Source organism: Salmo salar, chromosome ssa09 (genome assembly GCF_905237065.1).
Source record: "Salmo salar chromosome ssa09, Ssal_v3.1, whole genome shotgun sequence".
Taxonomy (NCBI): domain Eukaryota; kingdom Metazoa; phylum Chordata; class Actinopteri; order Salmoniformes; family Salmonidae; genus Salmo; species Salmo salar.
This window is the reverse complement of record NC_059450.1, coordinates 100,879,911-100,894,911: the sequence shown is the minus strand read 5'-3', so window position 1 is coordinate 100,894,911 and position 15,001 is coordinate 100,879,911. Positions and strand designations below refer to the sequence as shown.

The 15,001-nt window shown below is 47.1% G+C and overlaps 1 protein-coding gene across 1 annotated transcript in view; it reads right to left on the bottom strand.

The window, feature by feature from the left end:
- mxd3 (MAX dimerization protein 3) overlaps nt 1-14,626 on the bottom strand; it is a 102,750-nt gene extending 88,124 nt beyond the window's left edge. The window contains exons 1-2 of the mRNA XM_014213391.2: nt 14,398-14,626; nt 8,798-8,903 (exon numbers count right to left, since the gene is read on the bottom strand). Coding sequence (XP_014068866.1) covers nt 8,798-8,903; nt 14,398-14,467 — 176 coding nt within the window. The 5' untranslated portion in view covers nt 14,468-14,626. The remainder of the gene's footprint in view (nt 1-8,797; nt 8,904-14,397) is intronic.
- Nucleotides 14,627-15,001: the final 375 nt, after the last annotated feature.

Sequence of the window (15,001 nt, the reverse complement as noted above, 5' to 3'; positions counted from 1 at the left end):
GACTAGTAGGTTCAGAGAACCACACCCAGTCCCTACCTAGCTGTCAGACAGACTAGTAGGTTCAGAGAGCCACACCCCGTCCCCAGCTAGCTGTCAGACAGACTAGTAGGTTCAGAGAGCCACATCCCATCCCTAGCTAGCTGTCAGACAGACTAGTAGGTTCAGAGAGCCACACCCCGTCCCTAGCTAGCTGTCAGAAAGACTAGTAGGTTCAGAGAGCCACATCCCATCCCTAGCTAGCTGTCAGACAGACTAGTAGGTTCAGAGAGCCACATACCATCCCTAGCTAGCTGTCAGAGAGACTAGTAGGTTGAGATAGCACATCCCGTCCCTAGCTAGCTGTCAGACAGACTAGTAGGTTCAGAGAGCCACACCCCGTCCCTAGCTAGCTGTCAAACAACAGACTAGTAGGTTCAGAGAGCCACACCCCGTCCCTAGCTAGCTGTCAGACAGACTAGTAGGTTCAGAGAGCCACACCCCGTCCCTAGCTAGCTGTCAGACAGACTAGTAGGTTCAGAGAGCCACATCCCATCCCTAGCTAGCTGTCAGACAGACTAGTAGGTTCAGAGAGCCACATCCCGTCCCTAGCTAGCTGTCAGACAAACTAGTAGGTTCAGAGAGTCACACCCCGACCCTAGCTAGCTGTCAGACAGACTAGTAGGTTCAGAGAGCAACACCCCGTCCCTAGCTAGCTGTCAAACAACAGACTAGTAGGTTCAGAGAGCCACACCCAGTCCCTAGCTAGCTGTCAGACAGACTAGTAGGTTAAGAGAGCCACACCCCGTCCCTAGCTAGCTATCAGACAGACTAGTAAGTTCAGAGAGACACACCCCGTCCCTAGCTAGCTGTCAGACAGACTAGTAGGTTCAGAGAGCCACACCCTGTCCCTAGCTAGATGTCAGACAGACTAGTATGTTCAGAGAGCCACACCCCGTCCCCAACTAGCTGTCAGACAGACTAGTAGGTTCAGAGAGCCACATCCCGTCCCTAGCTAGCGGTCAGACAGACTAGTAGGTTCAGAGAGCCACACCCAGTCCCTAGCTAGCGGTCAGACAAACAGACTAGTTTCAGAAAGCCACACCCCATCCCTAGCTAGCTGTCAGACAAACAGACTACTTTCAGAAAGCCACACCCCATCCCTAGCTAGCTGTCAGACAGACTAGTAGGTTCAGAGATCCACACCCCGTCCCTAGCTAGCTGTCAGACAAACAGACTAGTAGGTTCAGAGAGCCACACCCCGTCCCTAGCTAGCTGTCAGATAGACTAGTAGGTTCAGAGAGCAACATCCCGTCCCTAGCTAGCTGTCAGACAAACAGACTAGTAGGTTCAGAGATCAACACCCCGTCCCTAGCTAGCTGTCAGAAAAACTAGCAGGTTCAGAGAGCCTCACCCCGTCCCTAGCTAGCTGTCAGACAGACTAGTAGTTTCAGAGAGCTACACCCCGTCCCTAGCTAGCTATCAGACAGACTAGTTAGGTTCAGAGAGCCACATCCCGTCCCTAACTAGCTGTCAGACAGACTAGTAGGTTCAGAGAGCCACACCCCGTCCCTAGCTAGCTGTCAGACAGACTAGTAGGTTCAGAGAGCCACATCCCATCCCTAGCTAGCTGTCAGATAGACTAGTAGGTTCAGAGAGCCACACCCTGTCCCTAGCTAGCTGTCAGACAAACAGACTAGTAGGTTCAGAGAGCCAGAATCCCATCCCTAGCTAGCTGTCAGACAGACTAGTAGGTTCAGAGAGCCACACCCTGTCCCTAGCTAGCTATCAGACAGACTAGTAGGTTAAGAGAGCCACACCCCGTCCCTAGCTAGCTATCAGACAGACTAGTAGGTTCAGAGAGCCACACCCTGTCCCTAGCTAGCTGTCAGACAGACTAGTAGGTTCAGAGAGTCACACCCCATCCCTAGCTAGCTGTCAGACAAACAGACTAATAGGTTCACAGAGCCACACCCCGTCCCTAGCTAGCTGTCAGACAGACTAGTAGGTTCAGAGAGCCACACCCCGTCCCAAGCGACCTGTCAGACAGACTAGTAGGTTCAGAGAGCCACACCCCGTCCCTAGCTAGCTGTCAAACAGACTAGTAGGTTCAGAGAGACACCCCGTCCCTAGCTAGCTGTCACACAACAGACTAGTAGGTTCAGAGAGCTACACCCCATCCCTAGCTAGCTGTCAGACAGACTAGTAGGTTAAGAGAGCCACACCCCGTCCCTAGCTAGCTATCAGACAGACGAGTAAGTTCAGAGAGACACACCCCGTCCCTAGCTAGCTGTCAGACAGACTAGTAGGTTCAGATAGCAACACCCCATCCCTAGCTAGCTGTCAGACAGACTAGTAGGTTCAGAGCCACACCCTGTCCCGAGCTAGCTATCAGACAGACTAGTTAGGTTCAGAGAGCCACATCCCGTCCCTAGCTAGCTGTCAGAGAGACTAGTAGGTTCAGAGAGCCACACCCCATCCCTAGCTAGCTATCAGACAGACTAGTAGGTTCAGAGAGCCACACCCAGTCCCTAGCTAGCTGTCAGACAGACTAGTAGGTTCAGAGGGCTACACCCCGTCCCAAGCGAGCTGTCAGACAGACTAGTAGGTTCAGAGAGCCACACCCCGTCCCTAGCTAGCTGTCAGACAGACTAGTAGTTTCAGAGAGCTACACCCCGTCCCTAGCTAGCTGTCAGACAGACTAGTAGGTTCAGAGAGCCACACCCCGTCCCCAACTAGCTGTCAGACAGACTAGTAGGTTAAGAGATCCACACCCCGTCCCTAGCTAGCTGTCAGACAAACAGACTAGTAGGATCAGAGAGCCACACCCCGTCCCTAGCTAGCTGTCAGACAGACTAGTAGGTTCAGAGAGTCACACCCCATCCCTAGCTAGCTGTCAGACAAACAGACTAATAGGTTCACAGAGCCACACCCCGTCCCTAGCTAGCTGTCAGACAGACTAGTAGGTTCAGAGAGCCACACCCCGTCCCAAGCGACCTGTCAGACAGACTAGTAGGTTCAGAGAGCCACACCCCGTCCCTAGCTAGCTGTCAAACAGACTAGTAGGTTCAGAGAGACACCCCGTCCCTAGCTAGCTGTCACACAACAGACTAGTAGGTTCAGAGAGCTACACCCCATCCCTAGCTAGCTGTCAGACAGACTAGTAGGTTAAGAGAGCCACACCCCGTCCCTAGCTAGCTATCAGACAGACGAGTAAGTTCAGAGAGACACACCCCGTCCCTAGCTAGCTGTCAGACAGACTAGTAGGTTCAGATAGCAACACCCCATCCCTAGCTAGCTGTCAGACAGACTAGTAGGTTCAGAGCCACACCCTGTCCCGAGCTAGCTATCAGACAGACTAGTTAGGTTCAGAGAGCCACATCCCGTCCCTAGCTAGCTGTCAGAGAGACTAGTAGGTTCAGAGAGCCACATCCCGTCCCTAGCTAGCTGTCAGAGAGACTAGTAGGTTCAGAGAGCCACACCCAGTCCCTAGCTAGCTGTCAGACAGACTAGTAGGTTCAGAGGGCTACACCCCGTCCCAAGCGAGCTGTCAGACAGACTAGTAGGTTCAGAGAGCCACACCCCGTCCCTAGCTAGCTGTCAGACAGACTAGTAGTTTCAGAGAGCTACACCCCGTCCCTAGCTAGCTGTCAGACAGACTAGTAGGTTCAGAGAGCCACACCCCGTCCCCAACTAGCTGTCAGACAGACTAGTAGGTTAAGAGATCCACACCCCGTCCCTAGCTAGCTGTCAGACAAACAGACTAGTAGGATCAGAGAGCCACACCCCGTCCCTAGCTAGCTGTCAGACAGACTAGTAGGTTCAGAGAGTCACACCCCATCCCTAGCTAGCTGTCAGACAAACAGACTAATAGGTTCACAGAGCCACACCCCGTCCCTAGCTAGCTGTCAGACAGACTAGTAGGTTCAGAGAGCCACACCCCGTCCCAAGCGACCTGTCAGACAGACTAGTAGGTTCAGAGAGCCACACCCCGTCCCTAGCTAGCTGTCAAACAGACTAGTAGGTTCAGAGAGCCACACCCCGTCCCTAGCTAGCTGTCACACAACAGACTAGTAGGTTCAGAGAGCTACACCCCATCCCTAGCTAGCTGTCAGACAGACTAGTAAGTTCAGAGAGACACACCCCGTCCCTAGCTAGCTGTCAGACAGACTAGTAGGTTCAGATAGCAACACCCCATCCCTAGCTAGCTGTCAGACAGACTAGTAGGTTCAGAGAGCAACACCCCGTCCCGAGCTAGCTATCAGACAGACTAGTTAGGTTCAGAGAGCCACATCCCGTCCCTAGCTAGCTGTCAGAGAGACTAGTAGGTTCAGAGAGCCACACCCCATCCCTAGCTAGCTATCAGACAGACTAGTAGGTTCAGAGAGCCACACCCAGTCCCTAGCTAGCTGTCAGACAGACTAGTAGGTTCAGAGAGCAACATCCCGTCCCTAGCTAGCTATCAGACAAACAGACTAGTAGGTTCAGAGAGCCACACCCCGTCCCTAGCTAGCTGTCAGACAGATAAGTAGGTTCAGAGAGTCACACCCCGTCCCTAGCTAGCTGTCAGACAGACTAGTAGGTTCAGAGAGCCACACCCCGTCCCTAGCTAGCTGTCAAACAACAGACTAGTAGGTTCAGAGAGCCACACCCAGTCCCTAGCTAGCTGTCAGACAGACTAGTAGGTTAAGAGAGCCACACCCCGTCCCTAGCTAGCTATCAGACAGACTAGTAGGTTCAGAGAGCCACACCCTGTCCCTAGCTAGATGTCAGACAGACTAGTATGTTCAGAGAGCCACACCTAGCTAGCTGTCAGACAACAGACTAGTAGGTTCAGAGATCCACACCCCGTCGCTAGCTAGCTGTCAGACAGACTAGTATGTTCAGAGAGCCACACCCCGTCCCTAGCTAGCTGTCAGACAGACTAGTAGGTTCAGAGAGCAACACCCCGTCCCTAGCTAGCTGTCAGACAAATAGACTAGTTTCAGAGAGCCACACCCCTTCCCTAGCTAGCTGTCAGACAGACTAGTAGGTTCAGAGATCCACACCCCCTCCCTAGCTAGCGGTCAGACAGACTAATAGGTTCAGAGAGCAACACCCCGTCCCTAGCTAGCTGTCAGACAAATAGACTAGTTTCAGAGAGCCACACCCCTTCCCTAGCTAGCTGTCAGACAGACTAGTAGGTTCAGAGATCCACACCCCCTCCCTAGCTAGCTGTCAGACAAACAGACTAGTAGGTTCAGAGAGCCACACCCCGTCCCTAGCTAGCTGTCAGACAGACTAGTAGGTTCAGAGAGCAACATCCCGTCCCTAGCTAGCTGTCAGACAAACAGACTAGTAGGTTCAGAGATCCACATCCCGTACCTAGCTAGCTGTCAGACAAACTAGCATGTTCAGAGAGCCACCCCCAGTCCCTAGCTAGCTGTCAGACAGACTAGTAGGTTCAGAGAACCTCATCCCATCCCTAGCTAGCTGTCAGACAGACTAGTAGGTTCAGAGAGCCTCACCCCGTCCCTAGCTAGATGTCAGACAAACAGACTAGTAGGTTCAGAGAGCAACGTCCCGTCCCTAGCTAGCTGTCAGACAAACAGACTAGTAGGTTCAGAGATCCACACCCCGTCCCTAGCTAGCTGTCAGACAAACTAGTAGGTTCAGAGGGCCACAGCCAGTCCCTAGCTAGCTGTCAGACAGACTAGTAGGTTCAGAGAGCCACATCCCGTCCCTTGCTAGCTGTCAGACAGACTAGTAGGTTCAGAGAGCCACACCCCGTCCCTAGCTAGCTGTCAGAAAGACTAGTAGGTTCAGAGAGTCACACCCCGTCCATTGCAAGCTGTCAGACAAACAGACTAGTAGGTTCAGAGAGCCACACCCTGTCCCTAGCTAGCTGTCAGACAAACAGACTAGTAGGATCAGAGAGCCACACCCCGTCCCTAGCTAGCTGTCAGACAGACTAGTAGGTTCAGAGAGCCACACCCCGTCCTTAGCTAGCTGTCAGACCTAGAGACTAGTAGGTTCAGAGAGCCACACCCCGTCCCAAGCTAGCTGTCAGACCTAGAGACTAGTAGGTTCAGAGAACCACACCCAGTCCCTACCTAGCTGTCAGACAGACTAGTAGGTTCAGAGAGCCACACCCCGTCCCCAGCTAGCTGTCAGACAGACTAGTAGGTTCAGAGAGCCACATCCCATCCCTAGCTAGCTGTCAGACAGACTAGTAGGTTCAGAGAGCCACACCCCGTCCCTAGCTAGCTGTCAGACAGACTAGTAGGTTCAGAGAGCCACACCCCGTCCCTAGCTAGCTGTCAAACAACAGACTAGTAGGTTCAGAGAGCCACACCCCGTCCCTAGCTAGCTGTCAGACAGACTAGTAGGTTCAGAGAGCCACACCCCGTCCCTAGCTAGCTGTCAGACAGACTAGTAGGTTCAGAGAGCCACATCCCACCCCTAGCTAGCTGTCAGACAGACTAGTAGGTTCAGAGAGCCACATCCCATCCCTAGCTAGCTGTCAGACAGACTAGTAGGTTCAGAGAGCCACATCCCGTCCCTAGCTAGCTGTCAGACAAACTAGTAGGTTCAGAGAGCAACACCCCGTCCCTAGCTAGCTGTCAAACAACAGACTAGTAGGTTCAGAGAGCCACACCCCGTCCCTAGCTAGCTGTCAGACAGACTAGTAGGTTCAGAGAGCCACATCCCATCCCTAGCTAGCTGTCAGACAGACTAGTAGGTTCAGAGAGCCACATCCCGTCCCTAGCTAGCTGTCAGACAAACTAGTAGGTTCAGAGAGCAACACCCCGTCCCTAGCTAGCTGTCAGACAGACTAGTAGGTTAAGAGAGCCACACCCCGTCCCTAGCTAGCTATCAGACAGACTAGTAAGTTCAGAGAGACACACCCCGTCCCTAGCTAGCTGTCAGACAGACTAGTAGGTTCAGAGAGCCACACCCTGTCCCTAGCTAGATGTCAGACAGACTAGTATGTTCAGAGAGCCACACCCCGTCCCCAACTAGCTGTCAGACAGACTAGTAGGTTCAGAGAGCCACATCCCGTCCCTAGCTAGCGGTCAGACAGACTAGTAGGTTCAGAGAGCCACACCCAGTCCCTAGCTAGCGGTCAGACAAACAGACTAGTTTCAGAAAGCCACACCCCATCCCTAGCTAGCTGTCAGACAAACAGACTACTTTCAGAAAGCCACACCCCATCCCTAGCTAGCTGTCAGACAGACTAGTAGGTTCAGAGATCCACACCCCGTCCCTAGCTAGCTGTCAGACAAACAGACTAGTAGGTTCAGAGAGCCACACCCCGTCCCTAGCTAGCTGTCAGATAGACTAGTAGGTTCAGAGAGCAACATCCCGTCCCTAGCTAGCTGTCAGACAAACAGACTAGTAGGTTCAGAGATCAACACCCCGTCCCTAGCTAGCTGTCAGAAAAACTAGCAGGTTCAGAGAGCCTCACCCCGTCCCTAGCTAGCTGTCAGACAGACTAGTAGTTTCAGAGAGCTACACCCCGTCCCTAGCTAGCTATCAGACAGACTAGTTAGGTTCAGAGAGCCACATCCCGTCCCTAACTAGCTGTCAGACAGACTAGTAGGTTCAGAGAGCCACACCCCGTCCCTAGCTAGCTGTCAGATAGACTAGTAGGTTCAGAGAGCCACACCCTGTCCCTAGCTAGCTGTCAGACAAACAGACTAGTAGGTTCAGAGAGCCACACCCCGTCCCTAGCTAGCTATCAGACAGACTAGTAGGTTCAGAGCCACACCCAGTCTCTAGCTAGCTGTCAGACAGACTAGTAGGTTCAGAGAGCCACACCCCGTCCCTAGCTAGCTGTCAGAAAGACTAGTAGGTTCAGAGAGCCACACCCCGTCCCTAGCTAGCTGTCAGACAAACAGACTAGTAGGTTCAGAGAGCCACACCCCGTCCCTAGCTAGCTGTCAGACAGACTAGTAGGTTCAGAGAGCTACACCCCGTCCCTAGCTAGCTGTCAGACAGACTAGTAGGTTCAGAGAGCCCCACCCCGTCCCTAGCTAGCTGTCAGACAGACTAGTAGGTTCAGAGAGCCACATCCCATCCCTAGCTAGCTGTCAGAGAGACTAGTAGGTTCAGAGAGCCACATCCCGTCCCTAGCTAGCTGTCAGACAGACTAGTAGGTTCAGAGAGTCACACCCCGTCCCTAGCTTGCTGTCAGACAGACTAGTAGGTTCAGAGACCCACACCCCATCCCCAACTAGCTGTCAGACAGACTAGTAGGTTCAGAGAGCAACATCCCGACCCTAGCTAGCTGTCAGACAAACAGACTAGTAGGTTCAGAGATCCACACCCCGTCCATAGCTAGCTGTCAGACAAACTAGTAGGTTCAGAGAGCCACACCCAGTCCCTAGCTAGCTGTCAGACAGACTAGTAGGTTCAGAGAGTCACACCCCGTCCCTAGCTAGCTGTCAGACAAACAGACTAGTAGGTTCAGAGAGCCACACCCAGTCCCTAGCTAGCTGTCAGACAGACTAGTAGGTTCAGATAGCAACACCCCGTCCCTAGCTAGCTGTCAGACAGACTAGTAGGTTCAGAGAGCCACACCCCGTCCCTAGCTAGCTATCAGACAGACTAGTAGGTTCAGAGAGCCACACCCCGTCCCTAGCTCGCTGTCAGACAGACTAGTAGGTTCAGAGAGCCACATCCCGTCCCTAGCTAGCTGTCAGACAGACTAGTATGTTCAGAGAGCCACACCCCGTCCCTAGCTAGCTGTCAGACAAACAGACTAGTAGGTTCAGAAAGCCAAAATCCCGTCCCTAGCTAGCTGTCAGACAGACTAGTAGGTTCAGAGTTATATAATCACCTGTTACTACCGGCAGCCTGCAGCTTCTTGTTCTTCTGCTTACTCTTCTTATTAGAGTCCCCTGGACTGTAGAAGGGCAACACTGATGCATAGCCATGCTCTGCCTCTGTAGAGAGAGAGGAGAGGAGAGAGAATCGTTTCAATGGGACGTCGTGACATAAAGTCCTTCCTTTGGGTTGCAACTAAACCTACGTTTTCATAGACTATTGCCTTGGGAAATCAATGACAGGCAAAATTAACAAATCAATGTGATTGTAAACACAAAGTTCAACTTTAGGCGTTTGACTGATGCATAGCGAGGTTCTGCCTCTGGACAGAAAAGAACGAAAGGACTAGTTTTAATTGACACTCACAGAGCCTTCAGAAATAATTCACACCCTAGACTTTTGCACATCGTGTTGTGTTACAGGCTGAATTTAAAAAGGTTTAAATGTAGATGTTTGTGTCACTGGCCTACACACAATACACCATAATGTCAAAGTGGATTTATGTTTTTAGAAATGTTTACAAAAAAAATAAAAATGAAAATCTGAAATGTCTTTAGTCAATAAGTATTCAGCCTATTTTTTTATGGCAAGCCTAAACAAGTTCAGGAGTACAAATGTGCTTAACAAGTCACATAATAAGTTGCATGGACTCACTCTGTGTGCAATAATAGTGTTTAACATGATTTTTGAATAACTACCTCATCTCTGTACCCCACACATTATCTGTAAGGTCCCTCAGTTGAGCAGTGAATTTCAAACACAGATTCAACCACAAAGACCAGGGAGGTTTTCCAATGCCTTGCAAAGAAGGGCACCTATTGGTAGATGGGTAAAAATATATTAAAAACACAGACCCTTTGGCTTTGAGCATGGTTAAGTTATTCATTACACTTTGGATGGTGTATCAATACATCCCCAAAAAAGGTAAAGTCACCTAGTAAAATACTACTCGAGCAGAAGTCTTAAAGTATTTGTTTTTAAATATACTTAAGTATCAAAAGTAAATGGAATGGAGCAAAACACAGGCAGAATCCTAGAGGAAAACCTGCTTCGGTCTGCTTTCCATCAGACACCTTTCAGCAGGACAATAACCTACAACACAAGGCTAAATCTACACCGAAGACTGTGAATGTTCCTGAGTGGCCGAGTTACAGTTTTGACTTGAACCTACTAGAAAATCTACGACAAGACCTGAAAATGGCTGTCTAGCAATGATCAACAACCAACTTGACAGAGCTTGAAGAATTTAGAAAAATAATAAAATGGGCAAATGTTGCTCAATCGAGGTGTCGAAAGCTCTTAGAGCAGGGTGCAAATGACGGGGGAGCCAGGCCTGAACTTTGGGGATGGTCTCTAAATAATGATATTTAACCATTCTCCTATTATTTAAAATGCAGTGGTAAATATGAAAATAAAAGCTTCCAAATGAAAGTAACACCTCTGTGTCTTGGTTTAAACCATGTATTTCTATGTGGCTGCACAAACCATCTCCTTGTTGACGAATGGTACTGCACTCAGTAGTGTTGAAGTTTCGGCCTAAGCTGAGCTCCTATAAAAGCATAGATATCCCTGTGTACTTCCTCATTTTCTCCATTTGTTTGCCATGCGTCCTTGATAAAAAAAAAAAAGTAAAAGCCTTTATTCCAATGCATTAGATTTATACATTGATGTATCACTGTCTGCTTTTGTCAGTCAGCTGTTTAGAGCGCTCATTGTTTTTACAGGTGCACCGTGGGTACTGGTGTTCTCCGTGAAATCCGTGGACACAAGAAGTAGTTCACTTATTTCACTTTTTTATTTTCTATCAGTATTTGTTTTATTTCCTGGATCAGCTGATGGTCAACAATATCACTAGACAACTAGCCTACAGCTAAACACCAACATCACTAGACACCAACATCACCAGACACCAATATCACTAGACAACTAGCCTACAGATAGAGACCAATATCACTAGACAACTAGCCTACAGATAGAGACCAATATCACTAGACAACTAGCCAACAGCTAGACACCAATATCACTAGACAACTAGCCTACAGCTAGACACCAATATCACTAGACAGCTAGACACCAATATCACTAGACAACTAGTCTACAGCTAGACACCAATATCACTAGACACCAATATCACTAGCCAACTAGCCTAAAGCTAGACACCAATATCACAAGACAACTAACCTACAGCTAGACACCAATATCACAAGACAACTAACCTACAGCTAGACACCAATATCACAAGACAACTAACCTACAGCTAGACACCAATATCACTAGACAACTAGTCTACAGCTAGACACCAATATCACTAGACAACTAGTCTACAGCTAGACACCAATATCACTAGACACCAATATCACTAGACATTAATATCACTAGCCAACTAGCCTAAAGCTAGACACCAATATCAATAGACAACTAGCCTACAGCTAGACACCAATATCACTAGACACCAATATCACTAGACAACTAGCCTACAGCTAGACACCAATATCACTAGACAACTAGCCTACAGCTAGACACCAATATCACTAGACAACTAGACTACAGCTAGACACCAATATCACTAGACAACTAGCCTACAGCTAGACACCAATATCACTAGACAACTAGCCATCAGCTAGACACCAATATCACTAGACAACTAGCCATCAGCTAGACACCAATATCACTAGACAACTAGCCTACAGCTAGACACCAATATCACTAGACAACTAGACTACAGCTAGACACCAATATCACTAGACAACTAGCCATCAGCTAGACACCAATATCACTAGACACCAATATCACTAGACAACTAGCCATCAGCTAGACACCAATATCACAAGACACCAATATCACTAGACAACTAGCCATAAGCAAGACACCAATATCACTAGACACCAATATCACTAGACAACTAGCCTACAGCTAGACACCAATATCACTAGACACTATGCACCAATATCACTAGATACCAATATCACTAGACAACTAGCCATCAGCAAGACACCAATATCACCAGACACTAAGCACCAATATCACTAGATACCAATATCACTAGACAACTAGCCATCAGCTAGACACCAATATCACTAGACACCAATATCACTAGACAACTAGCCATCAGCTAGACACCAATATCACAAGACACCAATATCACTAGACAACTAGCCTACAGCTAGACACCAATATCACTAGACACTAAGCACCAATATCACTAGACACCAATATCACTAGACAACTAGTCTACAGCTAGACACCAATATCACTAGACAACTAGCCTACAGCTGGACACCAATATCACTAGACACCAATATCACTAGACAACTAGTCTACAGCTAGACACCAATATCACTAGACACTAAGCACCAATATCACTAGACACCAATATCACTAGACACCTAGTCTACAGCTAGACACCAATATCACTAGACAACTAGTCTACAGCTAGACACTAATATCACTAGACAACTAGTCTACAGCTAGACACCAATATCACTAGACAACTAGCTTACAGCTGGACACCAATATCACTAGACAACTAGTCTACAGCTAGACACCAATATCACTAGACACCAATATCACTAGACAACTAGCCTACAGCTGGACACCAATATCACTAGACAACTAGTCTACAGCTAGACACCAATATCACTAGACACCAATATCACTAGACAACTAGCCTACAGCTAGACACCAATATCATTAGACAACTAGTCTACAGCTAGACACCAATAATAAACTAGAGTACCAGCAGTACTGTAGTCCTAGTGGAGGGTAGACTACCAGCAGTACTGTAGTCCTAGTGGAGGGTAGACTACCAGCAGTACTGTAGTCCTAGTGGAGGGTAGACTACCAGCAGTACTGTAGTCCTAGTGGAGGGTAGACTACCAGCAGTACTGTAGTCCTAGTGGAGGGTAGGCCCATGTAAACACAGTTTCCCCACCTTTTCCAGATAAATGCATTGGCAATAGAGGGAGTGTTGCTTTTTTTCACTGCAACCAGCAATCAGAATGACCCACCTATTTGTTTTACCACTACATCACTGTTTGCCACTAGGCCTGTTGGAAGTTCATAGTAAATGTACCATGTGAGTTAGGGTGACCGTTCCTTTTTTCCTCTCGACAGGTTCAGCCCCATTTCAGGTGTCCCTACTTTTCAGGCTACAAAAAAAAGGTCAATTTGTCAGCGTGACGCATCAATTAATGTAGGCCTAATCAATGGCAATCAATTAATGTAGGCTTAATCAATGGCAATATATTAATGTAGGCCTAATCAATGGTAATATATTAATGTAGGCCTAATCAATGGTAATCAATTAATGTAGGACTAATCAATGGCAATCAATTAATGTAGGCCTAATCAATGGCAATATATTAATGTATATATCATTAGTCACACTGTGGTGTTTTGTAAACAGATGTCTGTTTCCACTCATCAAATGGTGCGAGTGTGTATGCAGTGAACTCTTTATTTTGGAGTGCACAGGTAGCCTGCTTTGGGAAGTGATTTGTTTGACTATCAGATGAAAATATCATGACTGGTTGTGTTCATGCCACATTAATAGGTCATTCATTTTTACAGTTAAATTACGTCTTTATTATTAGGTCCATAAAGAAAATTGTGCAGGCACATGCTGCCAATAGAGACCCTGGAATGTCCCGGTGTAATTCAGTCTGTTTTAGCGACTTAGCCAGAAAGATTCACAGCTGTAATCGCTGCCAAAGGTTATTCTCAAGAGTATCGACTCAGTGGTGTGAATGCTTATGTAAATTACATGTTTCTGTATTTCATTTTCAATAAATTTGCTAACATTTATACATGTTTTGACTTTTTCATTATGGGTTATTGTGGGTAGATGGGTGAAATAATTGTTTTTACCCATTTACAATTCAAGGCTGTAACACAACAAAATGTGGAATAAGTCAAGGGGTATTGAATACTTTCTGAAGGAACTGCAAATTATAGGATGTTTCAGATGACAAATATACCGGCAAGTCCCCAGAATTTAACTGCTACATGGGATATTGAACAACACTCAATAAACAGAGAAAGTCAGGAAATAGCTGTGATTGCAAAACACAAAGATGAATTTTAGGCGGCTGAGTATTGTTCAGAAGAAAGAAAGCCGGGTTTAGTCTGTTCTATTCTTCCATCCAAATGTCAGACACAGATGATGCTTGCGTTTTTCTTTTTCCGATTTTTGGCGCGATCACGTCATTTTATCACAGTACATCACAGGGCTATTTTGGTTATTCGTGCCAGTTGGCTACAAAAGAACAACAGCTGGAATTACAAATTCTTTATTAGTTCATTCATTGTCCTTCATAAATTCTATCGCTGCTAAGGGTTTTATTTTCAAACCGCTCCAGACTTGGCGCCTTTGTGTACAATGATGAGTCCCGTATCTAGGTCACAGAGTCAGATATGAAGCAAGGAATAAAACCTAAACTCCCTTAACTGCTTATTGCATCGACTTATTACTGAATAGTAACGATCTTAACCGTAACATGCACAATGTATGTCAGATACTCGCAGTTAATCAATAGATAATCGCTATTTGTGTACATTTCGTTATTGTACCCCAGCTGGTTGACAAGTGAAGTTGACAGACAGAACAGAAATTACCTCGTTCTCTTCTCTCCAAGAATTCAGCAGCTTGCAGAAGAACTTGAATGTTGCAAGTGTTCGCGTCCATTGTAAAATAGTTGAAATATAGGTAAATATACCAATCAAAATGTATCTCAACGACAGAGTGCTGCTATACTATAGTATGTGCTTCGCGTTCTGCACTTCGGTGAGGAATCACTTTCTTTGGCGAAGTGATTGACGTCAGTCCGCCACCTCCCAGACTACCGCTCCCTTGTTTTCCAGCCGCCTCGGTCCAGACAACGCGCGATTTTACCTTTGAATTATCAACAGCCTTTGAATTAATAGAACAGAACAACAGATCAACTAATTTTCTCCAAATATGACCTTAATTAAACGATTATATATTTTTTAAATCCGAAACATGTTGTATTGACATCTAAAAAAAAGACCGTTTGAATGTTTTATTTTTATTTTATATATATATATATATATATATATATATATATATATATATATATAATGAGACGTACCTACCAGTATGTATGGCTATTGAAACTGAAAACAACTTAAAGTGAGAAGGTCTTATGCCGTCAGTCGTTTTGTCTTCTTCTGATTTGGTGTTATAAGAGAATTGTGTCTG